General features: G+C 43.5%; 1 protein-coding gene across 4 annotated transcripts in view; it reads left to right on the top strand.

Moving 5' to 3' along the window:
- LOC139278526 (transcriptional regulator QRICH1-like) overlaps positions 1 to 23,607 on the top strand; it is a 229,132-nt gene that overhangs the window by 194,520 nt on the left and 11,005 nt on the right. For 2 of the 4 annotated variants that reach the window (XM_070897384.1, XM_070897382.1), the window contains 2 exons: positions 15,552 to 16,592; positions 22,468 to 22,639. In XM_070897384.1, coding sequence (XP_070753485.1) covers positions 15,561 to 16,592; positions 22,468 to 22,639 — 1,204 coding nt within the window. In that variant the 5' untranslated portion in view covers positions 15,552 to 15,560. Of the gene's footprint in view, positions 1 to 6,697; positions 6,757 to 8,259; positions 8,490 to 15,551; positions 16,593 to 22,467; positions 22,640 to 23,607 lie in introns of those variants that run through there. The other 2 variants (XM_070897385.1, XM_070897383.1) reach the window with 2 other exon arrangements.

A 23,607-nucleotide genomic window follows, 5' to 3' on the forward strand; every position in this document is an offset into this window, starting at 1 on the left:
CATTTTCCCTTTTCTTCACTTTGTTCTCTCCTTTTCTTCGACTTTTTCTCTCCGGTCTTGCCCCCCCCTTTAACTTTTCTCTCCGTGTTCTCACGTGTTTCTCTCCTTTGTCTTCATGCTCTCCTTTCTTCACTTTGTCTTCTCTTTTTCTTCACTTTTTCTCTCCTTTTTCTTCACTTTTTCTCTCCTTTTTCTTCACTTTTCTCTCTTTTTCTTCACTGTTTCTCTCCTTTTCTGCACTGTGCTCTCCTTGTCGTCTGCCTGTTTCTTCAATTTTTTCTCTCCTGTGTCTGCAATGTTTCTCCTTTTCTTCTATTTCCCCCACCCCTCTCTCCCCCGATCCTCCCCTCTCTCCCCTCCTCCCCCTTCTCTCCCCGATCCTCCCCCTTCTCTCTCCCCCGATCCTCCCCCTTCTCTCCCCCGATCCTCCCCCTTCTCTCCCCCGATCCTCCCCCTCCCCCGATTCTCTCCCCGATCCTCCCCTCCCCCTTTCTCCCCCATCCTCCTCTCTCCCTCCCCCTTCTCTCCCCCGATCCTCCCCCTTCTCTCCCCCAATCCTCCCCCTTCTCTCCCCCAATCCTCCCCCTTCTCTCCCCCAATCCTCCCCCTTCTCTCCCCCAATCCTCCCCCTTCTCTCCCCCAATCCTCCCCCTTCTCTCCCCCAATCCTCCCCCTTCTCTCCCCCAATCCTCCCCTTCTCTCCCCCAATCCTCCCCCTTCTCTCCCCCAATCCTCCCCCTTCTCTCCCCCAATCCTCCCCTTCTCTCCCCCAATCCTCCCCCTTCTCTCCCCCAATCCTCCCCCTTCTCTCCCCCAATCCTCCCCCTTCTCTCCCCCAATCCTCCCCCTTCTCTCCCCCAATCCTCCCCCTTCTCTCCCCCAATCCTCCCCCTTCTCTCCCCCAATCCTCCCCCTTCTCTCCCCCAATCCTCCCCCTTCTCTCCCCCAATCCTCCCCCTTCTCTCCCCCAATCCTCCCCCTTCTCTCCCCAATCCTCCCCCTTCTCTCCCCCAATCCTCCCCCTTCTCTCCCCCAATCCTCCCCCTTCTCTCCCCCAATCCTCCCCCTTCTCTCCCCCAATCCTCCCCCTTCTCCCATCCCATCCCTCCCCCTTCTCTCCCATCCCATCCCTCCCCCTTCTCCCATCCCATCCCTCCCCCTTCTCCCCATCCCCATCCCTCCCCCTTCTCCCCATCCCATCCCTCCCCCTTCTCCCCATCCCATCCCTCCCCCTTCTCCCCATCCCATCCCTCCCCCTTCTCCCATCCCATCCCTCCCCCTTCTCCCCATCCCATCCCTCCCCCTTCTCCCCATCCCATCCCTCCCCCTTCTCCCCATCCCATCCCTCCCCCTTCTCCCCATCCCATCCCTCCCCCTTCTCCCCATCCCATCCCTCCCCCTTCTCCCCATCCCATCCCTCCCCCTTCTCCCCATCCCATCCCTCCCCCTTCTCCCCATCCCATCCCTCCCCCTTCTCCCCATCCCATCCCTCCCCCTTCTCCCCATCCCATCCCTCCCCCTTCTCCCCATCCCATCCCTCCCCCTTCTCCCCATCCCATCCCTCCCCCTTCTCCCCATCCCATCCCTCCCCCTTCTCCCCATCCCATCCCTCCCCCTTCTCCCCATCCCATCCCTCCCCCTTCTCCCCATCCCATCCCTCCCCCTTCTCCCCATCCCATCCCTCCCCCTTCTCCCCATCCCATCCCTCCCCCTTCTCCCCATCCCATCCCTCCCCCTTCTCCCCATCCCATCCCTCCCCCTTCTCCCCATCCCATCCCTCCCCCTTCTCCCCATCCCATCCCTCCCCCTTCTCCCCATCCCATCCCTCCCCCTTCTCCCCATCCCATCCCTCCCCCTTCTCCCCATCCCATCCCTCCCCCTTCTCCCCATCCCATCCCTCCCCCTTCTCCCCATCCCATCCCTCCCCCTTCTCCCCATCCCATCCCTCCCCCTTCTCCCCATCCCATCCCTCCCCCTTCTCCCCATCCCATCCCTCCCCCTTCTCCCCATCCCATCCCTCCCCCTTCTCCCCATCCCATCCCTCCCCCTTCTCCCCATCCCATCCCTCCCCCTTCTCCCCATCCCATCCCTCCCCCTTCTCCCCATCCCATCCCTCCCCCTTCTCCCCATCCCATCCCTCCCCCTTCTCCCCATCCCATCCCTCCCCCTTCTCCCCATCCCATCCCTCCCCCTTCTCCCCATCCCATCCCTCCCCCTTCTCCCCATCCCATCCCTCCCCCTTCTCCCCATCCCATCCCTCCCCCTTCTCCCCATCCCATCCCTCCCCCTTCTCCCCATCCCATCCCTCCCCCTTCTCCCCATCCCATCCCTCCCCCTTCTCCCCATCCCATCCCTCCCCCTTCTCCCCATCCCATCCCTCCCCCTTCTCCCCATCCCATCCCTCCCCCTTCTCCCCATCCCATCCCTCCCCCTTCTCCCCATCCCATCCCTCCCCCTTCTCCCCATCCCATCCCTCCCCCTTCTCCCCATCCCATCCCTCCATCCCTTCCCTGTCAGAAACACAGACACTGACAGACAGAGAGATAGAGACACACTGAGGGGGGCATCCTAGCACGCTGTTGGAGGGCTCAAGGTGCTGCAGTCGGTAAGTAGAAAATGTTTTATTTATTGATTTAAATTTTTTTTTATTTCTTATTAATTTTTTTTGATTGATTTATTGGTTGATTCATTGATGTATTTATCATTTATTATTGATGATGGCTCTTTATTTGTAAAACTGAAGTGTTTAATGTTTGTAAACTTCCCTTTAAACACCCCCCCCCCCCCACCCCCACCCATTCCCTATGCCTAATTTGTAACCTACGCCTGATTTTCTAAAGTGTAGACAAGGTTTTTTCGAGCGTACAAAAATCTTCACTTACTCCATTCTAAGTTAGTTTGGAGTAAGTTTTCACTGCCGAAACTTTGAAAACAGGCGTAAGTGGCCGGACACGCCACCTTTTGAAAAAAAAATTCTCTTCCAAAATGAAACTGTTCTAACTGACTAGAACTGGAGCAAACTAAATGACGAGAATTCCAATTTCTAAGATACTCCGTTCTACACCAGTTGCTCCTAAAAATCAGGAGCAAATCATGTGGAAACTTGGGGCCATAAAGTTTAGATTAGCTGGACTGGAGAATTGTGAATGTTACACTCTTGTTCAAAAAAGGGTGTTGGGATAAACCCAGCAACTACAGGCCAGTTAATTTAACTTCCGGAGTGGGGAAGCTTTTAGAAATGATAATCTGAGACATAATTAACAATCACTTGGACAAGTGTGGATTAATTAAGGAAAGCCAGCACGGATTTGTTAAAGGCAAAGCGTGTTTAACTAACTTGATTGAGTTTTTGATGAGGTAACAGAGAGGGTTGATGAGGGCAGTGCGGTTGACGTTGTGTACATGGACTTCCAAAAGGCGCTTGATAAAGTGCCACATAATAGGTTTGCCAGCAAAGTTGAAGCCCATGGAGTAAAAGGGACAGTGTAAGCATGGATACAAAATTGGCTAAGTGACAGGAAACAGTGTAGTGGTGACCGGTTGTTTTTTGGCCTGGAGGAAGGTATACAGTGGTGTTCTCTAGGGGTTGGTACTAGGATCACTGCTTTTCTTGATAGATATATATAATATATATATTAATTACTTGGACTTGGGTGTACAGGGCACAATTTCAAAATTTGCATATGACACAAAACTTGGAAGTAGAGAACAGTGAGGAGGATAGGGATAGACTTCAAGAAGACATAGACAGATTGGTGAAATGGACGGACATGTGGAAGGTGAAATGGATCGATATGTGGAAGATGAAATTTAACAGAAAAGTGCAAAATGATACATTTTAGTAGAAAGAACGAGGAGAGGCAATATATTCTAAAGGGGGTGCATTAACAGAAAGACCTGGGGGTATATGTGCACAAATTGTTGAACAGCAGGGCAGGTTGAGAAAACGGTTAAAAATGCATATGGGATCATGGGCTTCATAAATAGAAGCACAGAGTACAAAAACAAGGAAGATATGATGGACCTTTTATAAAACACAGGTTCAGCCTCAACTGGAGTATTCTGGACACAGCACTATAGGAAGGATGTTACGGGCTTAGAGAGGATGCAGAAAACATTTATGAGAATGGTTCCAGGGATGAGGGACTCCTTAGTGGCTACAGGGCATTCTGGAGGGGGAGGGTGAACAGCCAGTTGTCGTGGTGCATATAGGTACCAACGATATAGGTAAAAAGTGGGATGAGGTCCTACAAGCTGAATTTAGGGAGCTAGGAGTTAAATTTAAAAAGTAGGACCTCAAAGGTAGGAATCTCAGGATTGCTACCAATGCCATGTGCTGGTCAGAGTAGAAAAAGCAGGATAGCTAAGATGAATACGTGGCTTGAAGAGTGGTGCAAGAGGAAGGGATTCTAATTCCTGGGACATTTGGAATCGGTTCTGGGGGATGTGGGACCAGTACAAACCGGACGGTCTGCATCTGGGCAGGACCGGAACCAATGTCCAAGGGGGAGTATTTGCTAGTGCTGTTGGGGAGGGGTTAAACTAATATGGCTGGGGGATGGGAACCTATGCAGGGAGACAGAGGGAAATAAAATGGGGGCAGAAGCAAAAGATAGAAAGGAGAATAGTAAAAGTGGAGGGCAGAGAAACCCAAGGCAAAAATCAAAAAGGGCCACATTACAGCAAAATTCTAAAGGGACAAAGTGTGTTAAAAAGGCAAGCCTGAAGGCTCTGTGCCTCAATGCGAGGAGTATTCGTAATACATTGGATGAATTAACTGCACAGGCAGCTATTAACGATTATGATATAATTGGGATTATGGAGACATGGCTCCAGTGTGACCAAGGCTGGGAACTCAACATCCAGGGGTATTCAACATTCAGGAAGGATAGACAGAAAGGAAAAGGAGGTGGGGTAGCGTTGCTGGTTAAAGAAGAAATTAACGCAATAGTAAGAAAGGACATTAGCTTGGATGATGTGGAATCTGTATGGGTAGAGCTGCGGAATACCAAAGGGCAGAAAACGCTAGTGGGAGTTGTGTACAGACTACCAAACAGTAGTAGTGAGGTTGGGGATGGCATCAAACAAGAAATTAGGGATGCGTGCAATAAAGATACAGCAGTTATCTTGGGCGACTTTAATCTACATATAGATTGGGCTAACCAAGCTGGTAGCAATGCGGTGGAGGAGGATTTCCTGTATAAGGGATGGCTTTCTAGACCAATATGTCGAGGAACCAACTAGAGAGCTGGCCATCCTAGACTGGGTGTTGTGTAATGAGAGAGGACTAATTAGCAATCTTGTTGTGCGAGGTCCCCTGGGAAAGAGTGACCATAATATAGTAGAATTCTTTATTAAGATGGAAAGTGGCAGTGTTAATTCAGAGACTAGGGTCCTGAACTTAAGGAAAGGTAACTTCGATGGTATGAGACGTGAATTGGCTAGAATAAACTGGCAAATGATACTTAAAGGGTTGACAGTGGATAGGCAATGGCAGACATTTATAGATTACATGGATGAACTTCAACAATTGTACATCCCTGTCTGGAGTAAAAATAAAACGGGGAAGTGATTCAACCGTGGCTAACAAGGGAAATTAGGGATAGTGTTAAATCCAAGGAAGAGGCATATAAATTGGCCAGAAAAAGCAGCAAACCTGAGGAGAAATTTAAAATTCAGCAGAGGAGGATGAAGTATCTAATTAAGAGGGGGAAAATAGAGTATAAGAGGAAGCTTGCAGGGAACATAAAAACTGACTGCAAAAACTTCTATAGATATGTGAAGAAAAAAAGATTAGCGAAGACCAATGTAGGTCCTTTGCAGTCAGAATCAGGTGAATTTATAATGGGGAACAAAGAAATGGCAGACCAATTGAACAAATACTTTGGATCTGTCTTCACTAAGGAAGGCAAAAATAACCTTCCGGAAAATCTAGAGGTTCGAGGGTCTAGCGAAAAGGAGGAATTGAAGGAAATCCTTATTAGTCAGGAAATTGTGTTCGGGAAATTGATGGGATTGAAGGCCGATAATTCCCCAGGGCCTGATGGGCTGCATCCCAGAGTACTTAAGGAAGTGGCCTTAGAAATAGTGGATGCATTGGTGATCATTTCCCAACATTCTATTGACTCTGGATCAGTTCCTATGGACTGGAAGGTAGCTAATGTAACACCACTTTTTAAAAAAGGAGGGAGAGAGAAAACAGGGAATTGTTAGCCTGACATTGGTGGTGGGGAAAATGTTGGAATCAATTATTAAAGATGAAATAGCAGTGCATTTGTAAAGCAGCGACAGGATCGGTCCCAGTCAGTATGGATTTATGAAAGGGAAACCATGCTTGACAAATCTTCTAGAATTTTTTGAGGATGTAACTAGTAGAGTGGACAAGGGAGAACCAGTGGATGTGGTGTATTTGGACTTTCAAAAGGCTTTTGACAAGGTCCCACACAAGAGATTGGTATGCAAAATTAAAGCACATGGTATTGGAGGTAATGTATTGACATGGATAGAGAACTGGTTGGCAGACAGACAGGAAGCAGAGAGTCGGAATAAATGGGTCCTTTTCAGAATGGCAGGCAGTGACCAGTGGAGTGCCGCAGGGTTCAGTGCTGGGACCCCAGCTATTTACAATATACATCAATGATTTAGATGAAAGAATTGAATATAATATCTCCAAGTTTGCAGATGACACTAAGCTGGGTGGCGGTGTGAGCTGTGAGGAGGATGTTGAGAGGCTGCAGAGCGACTTGGACAGTTTAGGTGAGTGGGCAAATGCATGGCAGGTGCAGTATAATGTGGATAAATGTAAGGTTATCCACTTTGGTGGCAAAAACAGGAAGACAGAATATTATCTGAATGGTGACAGATTAGGAAAATGGGAGATGCAGCGGGACCTGGGTGTCATGGTACATCAGTCATTGAAGTTTGGCATGCAGGTACAGCAGGCGGTGAAGAAGGCAAGTGGCATGTTGGCCTTCATAGCTAGAGGATTTGAGTATAGGAGCAGGGAGGTCTTACTGTTTTAAGTGTAGAGTTTTACATCTTTTTTGGGATTAAGAGTTGCCCATTTGTATATAACAATTATGAAAAGGGAAGTTAAGACCCGGCAGTCATTAATTTAAGATGCAATGTGGACAAAGATCACAACCTCAGGACATCCCAAAGTGCTTTAAAGCCAATTAAGTACTTTTGAAGTTTACTTTACTTCATTCATGGGATGTGGGTCTCACTGCCAAGGCCAGCATTTATTGCCCATCCCTAATTGCCTTTGAGAAAGTGGTGGTGAGCTGCCACCTTCTTGAACTGCTACAGTTCTTGTGATGAAGGTTCTCCCACAGTGATGTTAGGTAGCGAGTTCCAGGATTTTGACCCAGTGACGATGAAGGAACAGCGATACATTTCCAAATCAGGATGGTTACTGACTTGGAGAGTGTAGTCACTATTGTAATGTAAATGTGGCAGCCAATTTGCACACACCAGGGTCCCAGAAACAGAAATGAGATAATGACCAGATCATCTGTTTTAGTGATGTTGGGTGAGGGATAAATATTGGCCAGGATACCAGGGAAAATTCCCTTGCTCTTCTTCGAAATAGTGCCATGAGATCTGTTACGTCCACCTGAGAGGGTAGACGGGGCCTCATTGTGTGTGATCGTATTATTTATGCTATGGACAAAATACCTTTTTATGCAGTAGTAGGTCTCTGGTCCAAGATGAGGGTATTCAGAATTACAATTCGAGAATTTTCAATCTAATAAAGCGAATTCCAATTTTTTGGTGCAAAAATGGTATGCGAAGGGGTTGGAAATTTGGGGCACAAGTCAGATATTCCAGAGTTGCACCAGTTCTAAAATATATGCTAAATTCTGGTATAATTGGCTGCTGGTAGAAGATGTATCTGCCTGCAATGTGATGCATATATGCAAATTACAGGATAATGAGGGCCAACGTTGCTGCCCCAGAAATTTGGCCATTTAGTCCAGAATAGCATTGAGTTAAACCTGTCAAAAAAGGGATGAGATACCAACATGACTTGTCAAACACAAAAGTGATTCAGTTCACAGGCTTTGAATGTTCACAAACTTCTGTCTAAAACAGCAGCTTTGGCTGAAGTTATTAGAAAATTATTCTGTCAGCTGTGCATCTAAGAAAGGATTCTGCATGCTGCCTTTCATGCAGGGACATATTTTGCTTCTATCCTTCTGTCATGGAGCCCCTTTCATTGGTTTCACTTAGGGTATTCTTATATTTGTCCTTGCAAAGGAAGCAGAATAGGAGCAGGAAGAAGAGGAAATGAGAAATACACAGGATAAGGCTACACCAAAGGAGGTTACCAACTCCACCAAAGGAGGTTACCAACTCCACCAGAGTCTACAGACCATGCTGCTCCTTCAATGATGTCTCAAGAGATCTGCTTAAGAAGGCAACAATTCAGCCAGGAGGCATAGGGGAACTGCATATCCTGTTCCAAACTTCTTCTCAAATATAAAAATGTAAGAACATACTTCAGAACACTGAATTTTATATCAAATGGGTTTTATTATACACATGTATATTTACAGACAGTGCTGCTTTTTACCAATATGATAAGTCCTGGTGCCTCTCTGTGCTGTTCTTGAACCTGTTCTGAAGCTATACTCAGGTGATATGAAGGCCAAGGATGCCAGTGTTTGGCTGCGCTGTGGTATTGTGAGCCTCTTGGAACCAAGGTGATCCTTATCTCTGGTCTTTTGACTTTTGGGAGGATTCTTCAGCAGGCTGCATCACCATTGTACTTGCGTGGACAGCAGATCGGTTTACTGACTCTTGGATGAGCAGGCATGTGATGGGCTTGGCTAGAAAGATCACATGGTGTGTCACCAGGAGAGAGGATGACATAAGTAAGATAGACTATAGCTGTGCCACTTTTGCTGGGTCCTGGATTTGAGTGTCCACTGATCAGCGGGAGTGGAGACTTGATGGTATCAGTTAGGTCCTGCAAACCCTGAGATCTCATCCTGAATCTCTTAAGCCAGTTGTTGTTGTGCTCGCCAACATTTTGCCCAATGCATGAAGGCCAGCAGTGAAAGCATTCTTGTGGGATGCTAGGATTGATCTTGAACTCTGTCAGGAGGGAAGTTTTTCTTGGTTGATACCACTTGGTTCGTAGCGCTGCAATGTGTCAAATCTTTCTCCGCTGTTGACATTGAAGATGGAATTGGACTTCTCCGTGATGCCTTCCATCTATCTGAGGTCCTCCTGAGGTGGCCCTCAGTACCTCCATGTGAGTGTGATACTCATTCCGTATCTTTTTTAGAGCAGGATCTCTGATTTGATCTGCAGCTTCTGGAGCTAGGGGCTAACTTCAGTGCCTCTACATCTACGGCATCAGATCTCGCTTTCACTTCTGATTCAACAGCAACTTTCATTTATATAATGCTTTTAACATAGAAAAAGCAAGTGCTTCACAGAATCAGAAAATAGATGCTGAACTAAACAAGGATGTATTAGAAGGGGTGATCATAAGCTTGGTCAAAGAAGTGGGTTTTAAGGAGGGCCATAAAGGAGGAGAGGGGGCTGGAGAGGAGAGAAGTTTAGGGAGGGAGTTCAGAAGTGAGGGCTTTGGCATCTGAAGGCACAACCATTATTGGTGGGACGAAGGAAGGAGTATGCAGAGGAGGCTCGATTTGGAGGGTTCTAAGGCAGAAGGAGGTTAGAGATTGGGAGAGGTGAGGCTATGAAGAGATATAAACACAAAGAGAATTCTAAATTTGTGATGTGGGATCAGGAGCCAATGTGGGTGAACGGGTCTTGGGACTAGATATGGGATAGGATATGGGCAGCAGTGTTTTGGATAAGCTGAAGTATACAGAGGATAGAGGGTGGAAAGCTAGTCAGGCGAACATTGGAATAGTCAAGTCTGGAGGTGGGAAAGGCATGGGTTTCAGCAGCAGGTGGGGTAATGTCGGAGTAGAGCTGGGCAATGTTATGGAATGAGATGCAGAAAGAATGTTCCCAATGTTGGGGAAGTCCAGAACCAGGGGTCACAGTCTGAGGATAAGGGGTAAGCCATTTAGGACCGAGATGAGGAGAAACTTCTTCACCCAGAGAGTGGTGAACCTGTGGAATTCTCTACCACAGAAAGTAGTTGAGGCCAATTCACTAAATATATTCAAAAGGGAGTTAGATGAAGTCCTTACTATGCGGGGGATCAAGGGTTATGGCGAGAAAGCAGGAAGGGGGTACTGAAGTTTCATGTTCAGCCATGAACTCATTGAATGGCGGTGCAGGCTAGAAGGGCTGAATGGCCTGCTCCTGCACCTATTTTCTATGTTTCTATGTTTTCTATGGAAGTGGCAGGAGGCATTCTTTGTAATATAGAGGATATGGGGTCGGAAACTTAGTTTGGGGTCGAATATGACATTGTCTGGCTCAACCTTAGATGGTGGCTGAGGAGGTGGATGGAATCGGTGGCAAGGATATGGAGTATGCATACATGCTGGACCTGATCCTAAGTCTGCAGATTATGTTGCCAAGGGGGAACATGTAGATGAGAAAGAGGGCGGGCGGGAGGTCAAGGATAGAGAATTGGGGAATCCGGAGGTAATGCTGCGGGGGCTGGAATAGAAGCCTTTCCAGTAGATTCTCTGGCTTCAATTGGGTAAATAAATCAATGGCTGCAGAAGTATCGGCCAATGGAGGCTGAAGTTGGGAGTTTCTAAGTCAGTTGTAAGCGACTTGGTGGAGAGTTCTTTCCAGGGTTGGATGAAGACGGTTGTGGGGTTGGAAGGCATTAGGGGATGTAGGTAATGGGGGATAAAAGGAAGTGGCCAGAGATGGTCTCGTCAGTGATTGAATGTTAAGTAGCCATTGTGCTATGACGATAATGATTTTTGGTCTTGATCGGACATTTGTGCTCTTTTTTCCCCCCCCCCCCAACCACCACCACCACCATTGGTGACCTTCCAGGTCCCATATACAAATTTCCAAACTCCTCCAGCTTCTTTTCCTCCTTTAATGCCTTTCTTAAACCCAAGTTTTTGGTTACCCCTCCTAATAGTTCCTTCTTTGTATTGGCGTGTGTTTTGGTTTGATGACATCTTTGAGAAACATGTTGGGACTGTTTTCCAAATTAAAGGTACTATATAAATGCATGTATTTTTTGTGCTTTTGTGTCTGTAGCAATTGCGTGCAATTTTTAAATGCTGTCTCATCATGGCAGTCCACTCAATCAATTGTCATTTTTGAGTATTGCTTCGCATTGTCTGATGACTTCAAGTGTAAGTAACCAAAAGAGTGCAATGTCTCTTAACTTTGTGTGAGAAGCTACTGATTGCCTGGCTGCCTCAATCCCACTAATTAAAGTCAGTGCCCAAGGGTGAGAAGTAATTTTGCTGCTATAATATTAGTAATTTAAACTTTAGTTCTGTGAAATTATTAGAAAAAAAATTGTCTTAACTCTGTCCAAACCTTGAGGTAGAGTTTCCGCTTATTTCCGTCAGTAAAATCGGCACAATCTGGGGGAATTGGGGGAATTGGCTGAACCAGCGCAAAAGATCGGGGAATTTTAAATGTAAGTGAGTTATGCTCAAAACCACATGTTCCTGTTTCCACAATCTTTTACACTGGTTCAAGATTCAATTCACCCGAATCAGGCTGTGCCTGCAAAACTGGCCACGCCCCCAGGTGGCAATTGAGCGATTTTGCCGACTGCGCGGGTTCGGGAATGCCCTTCAAATTGCGCTCATTTTCTTAGCACAGACAGTAATAAGCACTTTTTAAAAGTTTTTCATATCAAAAAACATTAAATTTTCTAAAACTGAAAAGTGCACACCAATGAAACTATTAAATGTTTCAGTATAGTTTTTTTTACAGTAATTTTCAGTGATTTTTAAATTGGGTTTCTAACAGATGGAGGACCTTTATTAAAAATGCTTATTTTTTTGTTGATAAACCCATATTCAGCTGAATTAATAAAATTGCACCAGGTTACCACTCTTAAACATGTCAAGGTAAACTTTCTAATGAAAAGAAACAATTGTATTCTATTGCACTACCCGATTGTGTTGATTCATGGAAGATTTTGTTTACGATTTTGCAAATTAATTTTAGTGGAAACGTGGACTGTAACCTAACCAGCGCAATTTCCCGATTGCACCCAAAGCGGAAACTCTACCCCCTTGCCTCCAGGTTCCTTACTGTCTTTAACATGCAGTATCATAGAAGAAAAAGGTCATTTAATTGCTTTGGCTGAACAACAAAGAAACTAGTTTAATGAAATATTAAGTTTCGTGCTTTTCACAAACAGAACTCTATTATTGAAAATTAATTGTGTGTAGGAAAGATTGATTTGGATTTTGTATCTAAAGTTAATGATTTTATGATAATCTTTGGCTGGAAGTTGTCGCAACATTAAAAGGACTTGAACGATGGATCAGTCAACCATTCATACGTCCCGTGGTACTGGTAAGGGTGAATTTACACTAGGTTTAACATCGGTACAAAGTAATTTCCACTTTGGGCAGTTGCTGCACTTGCAGTGTAAAACTGGAGTCAGGACCTGAACTGAAAGTGATAGTTTTGCACTACTTCAGTTTGCCATCAAATGGAGTGCAAATTCAGTGTGGCATCAAACGTGGTTTACAAAGTGCTCAGTGGGACTATTGGTTGGTACTCAGTTGGGCATTTTTAAACCTACTTCTTGAATTTTGAACTGTTTAAAGATTAGGAACCCTCCTCTCCCTGCTCTCTAGATAAGGGCTGGAATTTCGGTGATTTTGTGACCGGGTTTTTGGTGCTATTTCACCTTTTTTGGTGAAAACCCGGTCGGCGGAAAATTCAGTGACATTTTGCGACGGGGGTTTTCAAATACTGTTGGAGAGAGGACCGCTGCCGAGCAAGACCCGAAATTGCATTTTCACCAACAATTTGTCTCTGTGCATACCCGTATTTTGCGTGAAAAAATCGACAGGGAAAAACCTGTCGTATCAGGCCTGCTGGCAGCGGTAAGTATGAAGACCTGCAAAAAGCTAAGTTAAAGTTTTTATTTTTAATTCTTTTGCAGCGATTCGATAGATAAGTGTCTTGTAAATGTTTTGTGAAATTTTTTTGTTTTTTCCAATTTATTTTTAGGTGTTTTTCCGCCCTCCCAAGGCCCAACTCGCAGTGGTATCGGCCTCGGACTAAAGTTGCCGAAGTTTGCGCTGCGAATCCTCGTGCAATGCCGATTTTTACCGCTGCGCAAATTAAACCTTGAATTTCAGGCCTGATAGCGATAACGGTAATTTTGGCGAAAAAATACCGTTATCGCTGAGAACCAAATTTCTAGCCCATAAACTTTTAATTATTGGGCCATAGCTTTGCCCATGAGTGTACCTAGTTATACATAGAACTCTCCCTTAGGGAGGTCAATCAGAGTTCCAGCAGGCAAGAGCTAAGCACAGTAAATAATCTTTTGTCTGGCTGGAACCTGAATTGCAGCTCCTGGTCTCAGAACAGCGGCTGAGGTGTAAATGCACCCTAATTAATGTGTTGGACACGGAGGGTTTGACATGGCACACCACTTACTATTGTACTAAGTTAATATTTGCTCCAGGGCTGTTATGTTGGCAAAATATAGATTCTGTGGCTTTCACTGGGACCTGGATGCCTCTGGTGCTGATTCCAATGAAACTCCATAGTTGCAACCTCAGGCTAAGACGGTGGTACAGTCTTAGTGTTCCTTTTAACCCTAAACTGCACTCTCTGTCTAATGTCCAGTCTGTCACAAAGATTGGTTTCTTCCAGCTCCAGATCATTACCTGTTTATAGCTGCTACCCTGGAAAACCCCCTCCATGCCCAACTTACTTCCTGGGTCTATTTCTTTGTCAGTCTTCCTGCCTCCAGCATTCACAAATTTCAGCTAGTCTAGAAAGCTACGGCCTAAGTCCCTTCCCTTGTAAAGTCCTGTGCATCCAATACCTCTGCCCTTGCCAGCTTCGGTGTCTCTTTGTTCTCCTGTGAATCAACTTCAGGATCTTCATTTACAAACCCCTTATGGCTGTGCCGCACTTTATTTGGGAATTCTCCAGCCTGCACCCTCATTTCTTTGACTCTGGATTATTATTAACTCCACCCCTTCCCGCTTCTTCATTGTAGTCAACCATTATGTCTTTTCTCTTTGCAGCTCTTCTCCAAAACCTTGCATCCTTGATCCCTTCTTTGTGGCTATTTCATGCACTGCATCCAGCACTTGAATGTCTCTCTTGTGCCTCTGTGACTAGAACAGGATACAGTACCCAAGATGCAGTCTGATCAGTACATTTTACAGTTTAATTATAACTTCTTTTGACTTGTGTATTGGCTATATAGTTCAACACTCTATTGGCTTTGCTGTTTGCTGCTCTGCATTGGTTGGAGGCTCCTAGATATCATTGAACTTCACCCTTCGTTCAGTGCCATTCGTGCAGTACGTGTTGTCTGTTTTTCCTTCCTGTGTTATACTTTTGCATTAAATTGCATCTGCCGTTGTTCTGCCCAACTTATTTTGTAATTTTGAGGATGCATTCTCTGATTCCACTGTGGTCCTTAATTCGGTATCCTCTTCAAATTTGACCAGTTTGCATTAAGTTCAGCTATACAGTTACTCCTTCAACCCTGCCTGAGAGTAGTTTCCAATGTTTTACCTGTTATTGATAGGCCTCTATTACCTAGGTCAGATATATCGCCCTTTATAAGGAAAAATAAAAAAGGCACTGTGTTTGCTTATTTATAATTCTATCGAACATTACCTGTGCGCAATGTCTCCCTCTTGACGATAGCCAGTGCCATGCAGATTTTCGCCCTTGACTGCTTCAGCATCCTAGCATATATGGCATTTGGTCCAGAGGATTTGTTAAGACTGTCTCTTGAGCTTGTACCCTTGCCACATTGACTTCAAAATCCTGTAGGATTTTGGGTGCACTACATGAATTAGCTGCTGTACATTTAATAGTTTTAATCATTTTAGTTTGAGTTACACTGGCACTTTTATCTTTTAGAATTCTGAATTCCTGCTCTTCTGCTGTTACAGAATGTTTTTGTATTCTTTCTTTTGTCTATGCTCCTCTATGCCTACTTTTTGTTGCACCTTTTTTAACCTACTTTAGCAAATTGCTCTGCTCCTTCAATTCTTCCCTTTACTGTAGTCTTTGTATATTTGGATTTCTTCATTTCCAGTTTAGTTCCCCATTGCTCCATTTTGGTGAATGCTTATTTTGTTCACGTTAATTTTTTGGGCGTACGTACTCAAAGGTTTTTTCTCCACTGAGATGAAGTTTCCAGTTTATTTATTTTAGTTAATTCTTCATTTCCTGTTCAGTTTTCATTTCCAAAATCATTTGCTTTTGTCCCGATCGTTACTGGTGCTTTATTTTTGTTTGTGCTGGTTTGTTGGTAGTAAAGCCTATTGTAGAACAATAAAGGCATCCTTAAATCATGTGTCTTACTAAGATATTTTATTTTGATTTGGGACTTTAATTTACCTACTAAGTAAGAATGAATGGAAAAATTTGTCCTTGCTTATTCTTCTTTCGCTAATATACTTTTACTTTTTTAGTTGCCCAAAATGAATCATTCATTGGAGAATTCAATTCCTTATGAGGAATATTTACGAATGAAAGCACGGACAATACCACAGCATCGCATGAAGGAATTTTTGGATTCCATGAATGGCAAAGGGTCTGAAGAAGTCCAGCAGTTTGTTCAAACTCCTGTTACAATGTACCAACAAAGAGGACACTACATATACATGGACAGTGCTGATGTCGCTGGATCATTGCTAGAGTTAGCTAGACCTATTAGTTCTCCAATTCAGCAACACACATCACAGGGGTCACCAATAGGACAGCAACAGATGCAGTCTCACCATGTACAGGCACAACAAGTCCACCAGTTGGAAATTCAAACAGATCACCAGTCTTTGCAAGCAAAGCAGATGCAAGCCCAATTGCAGTCGCAGACTTCTTCTGAGGAACCACAATCTGGCAGTCAAGCAGTCAACTCTATAGCACAAGAAAGAAGGCCAAGCTCTTCAGGTGTTCCACAGCCTGTGAAGAAAAGGAAAGTTGATTTACCAACTGAAGAAAGCTATACCATGAGTCAGCCTTCAGTGCAAAATACAGTGACCACTGTGCTTACTCTGCCTTCTCAGGCTCAACAGCAAGGCTACATTCCTGTCCGTCAGGAACTGCTTACAGTGGACAGCAGTCAGTTGTATGGTATTGTTCCAGCCACCACCTCAGCTACTGGCCCATTATCCAACACTGAATCATGGACTATATATACAACTCCTGCTCCTTGCTCAGAAGGTCAAACTGTACTCCATACTGCAATTCCTCATGATGGCTGTAACCTAGTCCAAATTGATGAAATCCCAATGAGTATGACTGGGATCAAAATAGAAGAGGACAAGGACAAGACTCTAGTCCTATCAGATAGTGGGAAAAACCTACAGGACAAAATGATACATCCATCTGTGACCACTGCATTCTCAACACAGTTTGTGAATGTGAATGGAAATCTTCATATTCCTGTTACAATACAAGCTGGTGGGAGAGCCTACCAGTCTCTGAAATACTGGGATCCACAGCAAATACAGGTATTCCATATACTGTACCCTTTTTGTCTGTCACTAATCTGGAACTAATTAGAAATGTAAGTCTTCCTGAGTTGGTAAACCAAACAAGTGAGGGGGGACATCATAGAAGTATTTCATTCTCTATCTGTTATCTTTGTGATAATTTTTCATTGAAAAGAAAATACTGCATTAGGACAGTTAGATTGTATAGGTGAGGCCATTGGTAATGAACAATAGAATGTCGATCCGAAATTTAGAACTTACTGTGCATTATGGGATGGGAAAGACTTCCTCAACTTACCAGACTAGTATAGAGCACTAAGTAACTCTACTTCATCTCTGAAACATCTTCAGCTAAATGTTTAGTTTCAAATGCAGTTCAGATTGGTAAGGGACTTGGAAAAGTTCCAAGTATGCAAAGTAGCACACAAAGTAAATGTCATGTAAGGTACAATATAGAATTTCAGAGCACAGTACAAGCCCTAATTGCAATTTATCTAGTGCACTGTCTAAATTTGTTTTGGTTGCTTAAGTATGAGTATAGCTCTGGAGCACAGTGCAAGAGTTGTAAGCACAAAGAGTGATTTAAACTTGCTCTCTCTCTCTCCAGACCCTTTTGTACAGCCACAAAAAACAACTGGATAAAAACATTGGATTAAAAACTTTGCTCTCAAAACTTTCTCACCAGCTTCCATTTTGATCCCAAGAAGCTTTTCACATGGAAGGAAAACAAGCTTTCTAAATACCAAACCAAGAAAACACGACCGTGTTTGAACCACAAAACCAGGCTAAAGACCAGACCATTCTTCTGTGGTGGCAGTCAGGTGTCTGTGAAATGGGTATGGCCTTTGGTGCCAACCCACTCGGGGAACCAGTGATAGCAAACTTTTAAGAACAGAAGTAGTTATTCAGCCCTTCAAGCCTTTTCCAGCATTCTATTAGATCATGGCATCTGTGCCTCACCTTATATTCCTTGATATTCTTAACCAACAAAATTGTATTGAACTCAGTCTTGAAAATGTTAATTGACCCAACATCTACAGCCTTTTGAAGGAGCAAGTTCCAGATTCCCACTACTCTTTGTGTGCAAAACTGCTTCCCAATTTCATTCCTAAATAGCCTAGGTCTCATTTTAAGATTATAAGAACATAAGAACATAAGAAATAGGAAGAGAAGTAGGCCATACGGCCCCTCGAGCCTGCTCCACCATTCAATAAGATCATGGCTGATCTGATCATGGACTCAGCTCCACTTCCCTGCCTGCTCAACATAACCCCTTATCCCCTTATCGTTTAAGAAACTGTCTATTTCTGTCTTAAATTTATTCAATGTCCCAGCTTCCACAGCTCTCTGAGGCAGCAAATTCCACAGATTTACAACCATCTGAGAGAAGAAATTTCTCCTCATCTCCGTTTTAAATGGGCGCCCCCTTATTCTAAGATCATGTCCTCTAGTTCTCGTCTCCCCTATCAGTGGAAACATCCTCTCTGCATCCACTGTCAAGCCCCCTCATAATCTTATATGTTTCGATAAGATCACCTCTCATTCTTCTGAATTCCAATGAGTAGAGGTCTAACGTACTCAACCTTTTCTCATAAGTCAACCCCTCATCTCTGGAATCAACCTAGTGAACCTTCTCTGAACTGCCTCCAAAGCAAGTATATCCTTTTGTAATTATGGAAACCAAAACTGCACACAGTATTCCAGGTGTGGCCTCACCAATACCCTGTATAACTGTAGCAAGACTTCCCTGCTTATATACTTCATCCCCTTTGCAATAAAGGCCAAGATACCATTGGCCTTCCTGATCAGTTGCTGCACCTGCATACTATCCTTTTGCGTCTCATGCACAAGTATCCCCAGGTCCCGCTGTACTGCAGCACTTTGCAATCTTTCTCCATTTTTAAATAATAACTTGCTCTTTGATTTTTTTTCTGCCAAAGTGCATGACCTTGCACTTTCCAACATTATACTCCATCTGCCAAATCTTTGCCCACTCACTTAGCCTGTCTATATCCTCTTGCAGATTTTTTGTGTCCTCCTCACACATTGCTTTTCCTCCCATCTTTGTATCGTCAGCAAACTTGCTACATTACAGTCAGTCCCTTCTTCCAAGTCGTTAATATAGATTGTAAATAGTTGGGGTCCCAGCACTGATCCCTGCGGCACCCCACTAGTTACTGGTTGCCAACCAGAGAATGAACCATTTATCCCGACTCTCCGTTCTCTGTTAACCAATCCTCTATCCATACTAATATATTACCCCCAACCCCGTGAACTTTTATCTTGTGCAGTAACCTTTTATGTGGCACTTGTCAAATGCCTTCTGAAAGTCCAAATACACCACATCCACTGGTTCCCCTTTATCCACCCTATTCGTTACATCCAGCAAATTAGTCAAACATGACTTCCCCTTCATAAATCCATGCTGACTCTGCCTGACTGAATTTTGCTTTTCCAAATGTCCTGCTATTGCTTTTTTTAATAATGGACTCCAACATTTTCCCAACCATAGATGTTAGGCTAACTGGTCTATAGTTTCCTGCTTTTTGTCTGCCTCCTTTTTTAAATAGGGTCGTCACATTTGCAGTTTTCCAATCTGCTAGGACCCCTCCAGAATCCAGGGAATTTTGGTAAATTACAACCAATGCATCCACTATCCCTGCCACTACTTCTCTTAAGACCCTAGGATGCAAGCCACCAAGTCCAGGCGATTGATCTGCCTTTAGTCCCATTATCTTACTGAGTACCACCTCCTTTCTGATTGTGTTAAGTTCCTCTTTCCCCTCCGCACCCCCCCCATAGCCCCTTGATTCTCCACTATTGGACTGTTGTTAGTGTCCTCTACCGTAAAGATTGATACAAAATATTTGTTCAGAGTTTCTGCCATCTCCATGTCCCCATTACTAATTCACCGGTCTCGTCCTCTAAGGGACCAACATTTACTTTAGCCACTCTTTTTTTTCTTTTTATATACATATAGAAACTCTTGCTATCTGTTTTTATATTTTGTGCTAGTTTACTTTCATAGTCTATCTTCCCTTTCCTAATCATTTTTTTTAGTAATTCTTTGCTGGCTTTTAAAAGCTTCCCAGTCCTCTGCCCTCCCACTAGTTTTGGTCACTTTGTATGCCCTTGCTTTTAATTGGATACCATCCTTTAGTTAGCCACGGATGGCTATCTTTACTTTTACATCCGTTCCTCCTCACTGGAATATATTTTTCTTGAGAGCTGTGAAATATCTCCATAAATGTACACCACGGTTTATCAACCGTCCTACACTTTAATCTATTTTCCCAGTCCACTTTAGCCAACTCTGCCCTCATACCTTCATAGTCTCCTTTATTTAAGCTTAGTACGCTGGTTAGAGATCCAACTTTCTCGCCCTCCATTTGAAATTCAATCATGCTATGATCACCCATTCCAAGGGGATCCTTTACCTAGAGATTGTTTATTAATCCTGTCTCATTACACAGGACCAGACCTAAGATAGCCTGTCCCCGATTGGTTCCGTTACATACTGCTCAAGGAACCCGTCCCTTACGCACTCAATGAACACCTCCTCAAGGCTACTCTGACCAATTTGATTTTTCCAATCAATATGGAGGTTAAAATCACCCATTATTCTGGATTTCCCTACTAGAGGAAATAGTTCCTCTGTATCTACCCTATCAAATTCATTTAGCAATTTAAACACCTCAATTAGATCGACCCTCAACCTTCTAAATTCAAGGGAATACAAGCCGAGTTTATGCAAACTGTCTTTGTAATTTAACTCTTTAAGCCCTTGTATAATACTAGTGAATCTGCGCTCTCTTTCCTAAGATTCTGTATCCAAAACTGAACGCAGTCTTCCAAATGAGACCTAACCAACTTAAGTATCGCCCCCTCACTTTTGAATTCCAGCTCCCTTGAAATAAAGGCTGACATTCCATTAGCCTTTTTAATTACTTTTTGTACCTGTGCACCAGCTTTTAATGATGTGTGTGCATGGACACCTAAACCCCTCTGCTCCTCCACAGCTTCTAATCTCTCGCCATCAAGAACATATTCTGATCTGACTTTCTCCGATCCAAAGTGGATGACCTCACACTTCCCCACATTGAACTCCATCTGCCATACTGCCTCCAGCACCAGCTGGAACATAATGAACTTAATTAGTACTTGCTTAGTTTTCTGAGGCACTTTTTTGTACATTCGCAGATAAATGTAATGATCAGATCGCATTTGACCTGATTCATTGAATCACAAAACTGTGAGTTTGGAAGGTTTGGAGTAGTTGGATGTCAGAACAAACCACAGATTTCTCTCAATTCTAATGCATTCCCATTTTTCTTTTTCCCCATGCTCCACTTTTATTTAATAATAGTATTTTACTGAGAAGCCAAGCTGCTGGATCAAAGATTGTAGTTGCAGAGAGGCAGAGAAGAGGAAGTAAATTGAGAAGTAATGGTCTTAAGTGATACTTGGCTAACATTTTCAAAGCATGTCGATTGTAGGTTAGGGATGGCCATGAGTATATATAAAAAAATATATTGAGTTTAGGCAAGTTTAATTTTGCGCTCTCAGCTAGGGTCACCTGAATTCAGTGATCATCAGTCAGTCTTGTATTCGGAATTATGCTGATGAGTTTATGTGGCAACGTGGACATAACATTGCCTCGGTATAACTACCGCAGTGTGCAGTGCATTTTGTTCATTGTGCTCCCAGCAGAAACTCCTCACCTCAATATGTAAGCACTTAAATTATAATTACTGTGTAATGTGAACTAGACTCAGTCCAAGGTCTTTTGTGGCAGCTCATTGCTGACCTTCCAGGTATCTCTGGCCCATCTATCTGCAGACCTTTCCGGTGCTCTCCTGGTGTAAGGCCCCAGGAACTGCAGTGGAAGGCTGAGATTCAGACATTATGGCTGATAGTCCCTTTCAAAATTACTCTTCCGGTTACTGTTGCTGCTGACCCACTAAGTAGCTCCTCTCCTGCCCCGTCCCCTCCAGCATCTGTTCTGGGACTGTTGTATATCAAAACAAGCTGGACCATTTTCTTTTGAGTGAAACTGTTTTTTAAAAAAAAAATCTCCATATGTACTGCGACAGAAAAAAGCCAGTAACATGATGCACATAGTTTACAAATGCTTCACTGTCTCGGGCACTACAACTGGTCTTAGTTTAAGGAGGGAAGAAATTGGCTGAGGTTTCAAATCCTAATCACTATCCAGCAATCCCTGATGAAAGTGCAGATGTGTCAAAGTTGAGTGAGGATAAAATTGAGCTATTCTGGGATGCCCCTCACCTGTTGACATGCAGTGTTAAGGCTCATGTGAAAAATAGCCACTTAATCAAGATACCAAGGGCAGCTGATATCTGAGCAAGCAGTCAACATCTAGAGGAGTGAAAAGAACTGACTGGTGGGGGGGGGATGTTGGCAGGATTTGAGACAGGGCTTATTCACTTCTAGTTATCCTTATGTTCTATAGCATATCAACTTGGAAAATGTGCATGAGGATACAGAATTACAGTATGAATGGCTGAGTTTAACTGTGTACATAAATAGTGAGATCTCTGAATATTTGGAGAGGATAAGCTGTTCATTCATTATATAATGATGCCACTGAAAACAAACAATTTGTACAATATGCAAGCATCAGCCATACAGATGTTGAGGTTTTTGTTGGTTTGCAGAGTCTGTTCTTGGACTTGAAATTTAGTATCTTCAGATTGCATAAAAATATACTTTTTACTTACTATATTTTAAATGTGAGAGGAAGCCTTTTGAAACAAAGGAAAGGAGTTTCTATTCTGCAACAATCAAAGTTGTATCTACCAAGTGCCCTAGGAAATACATTTGTGGAATTGTATACCATGTACCTGCACAAATATTGTTTTTTTTTGTGTAGACCCAAGTGATGCAGACTCATTCGGCGGAACACCAAATTGAGGTGCAGGCTGATCTAATGCTTCCTGAGTCTCTGAAACCAGAAGAAGGAGCCAGTGTCTGGCAGAACTGGGCTCAAGTTAAGAATGCGGAAATAATGAAGGAAGCTGAAAGTAAACCACCTTTGCCAGGAAGTAATGATTTCTTTTGTTAATTTTTTTAAAGGAAGGGTAATGGCTTAATTTGCCTACTTTGCATATTGCTCTTTATAACTTTTAAGAATTACTTTTAATGTTCAATTAGCAAGGCTGGGATTCACAATACAGAGGCAGAGTAGACCTGTGTATAGCATTAATTAAACTGTTGGGTTATAAAGCAGTTTTACTTGTACTAAAACCCAACTGGGAAGAGGAGAATTTAAATATTAAATGAAATCATTTGATATTGGAGGCAGAGATTTATCTTGTAAGAATATTAATGGAACACTTGGCTTTTTTGAAAAATAAATGTCAAGCGTAGCAGCTACTAGCAAATGTCTAATCCTCTGCCAAGTAGATTTTAGTTTCACAGTGATAAAAATGCGTAATAGAACAGTTTTTTAAAAAACCTGTCAGCCTAATAAGGTCTCGAATTGATTGACCAGTGATCTTGCCCATCTGCAGCTGATGTGATTTAGGATTAGGCCAGTGTAACTGTAGACAAATCCTGTGAAAGCTGGCTGAGCAATACTAGACTTGAACTTTGAACAGGGCTGGTGTCGAGGTTGGGCGTGTGTCATCTTAAAATTCCTTTTGTGTTTATGTTAAATATATAGCAATTCAAATGTTTTTGATGCTAATTGAGTAACAGCAGTTTTGCAGATTGGCGAGTTGTAGGATAGCTATTCTGGTTCCGAAAATGATTTGTCCTTTTGTCGATTTATGAATTTGAAATTAAAACATGTTAATGTAGTGTATCTTGTGAATATTTCTGTCCTAAAGCTGACAGCCAAGACTTTGTTGGCAGAGGGAAAGAGGAGTAACCGAGTTTCTGAGTCACCCCTTTGATTAACGGATACTGTTCAATTCCTTTGCACCATCAGGCTCAATGACTTCTCCAAGCAGTACTCGTGTTAAAATATCTTTGAAAGAAACTCAGAATTAAACAAAAAATGTAAACATAA

This window comes from Pristiophorus japonicus, chromosome 13 (assembly GCF_044704955.1).
Source record: "Pristiophorus japonicus isolate sPriJap1 chromosome 13, sPriJap1.hap1, whole genome shotgun sequence".
In the NCBI taxonomy this organism is placed as follows: Eukaryota; Metazoa; Chordata; class Chondrichthyes; family Pristiophoridae; genus Pristiophorus; species Pristiophorus japonicus.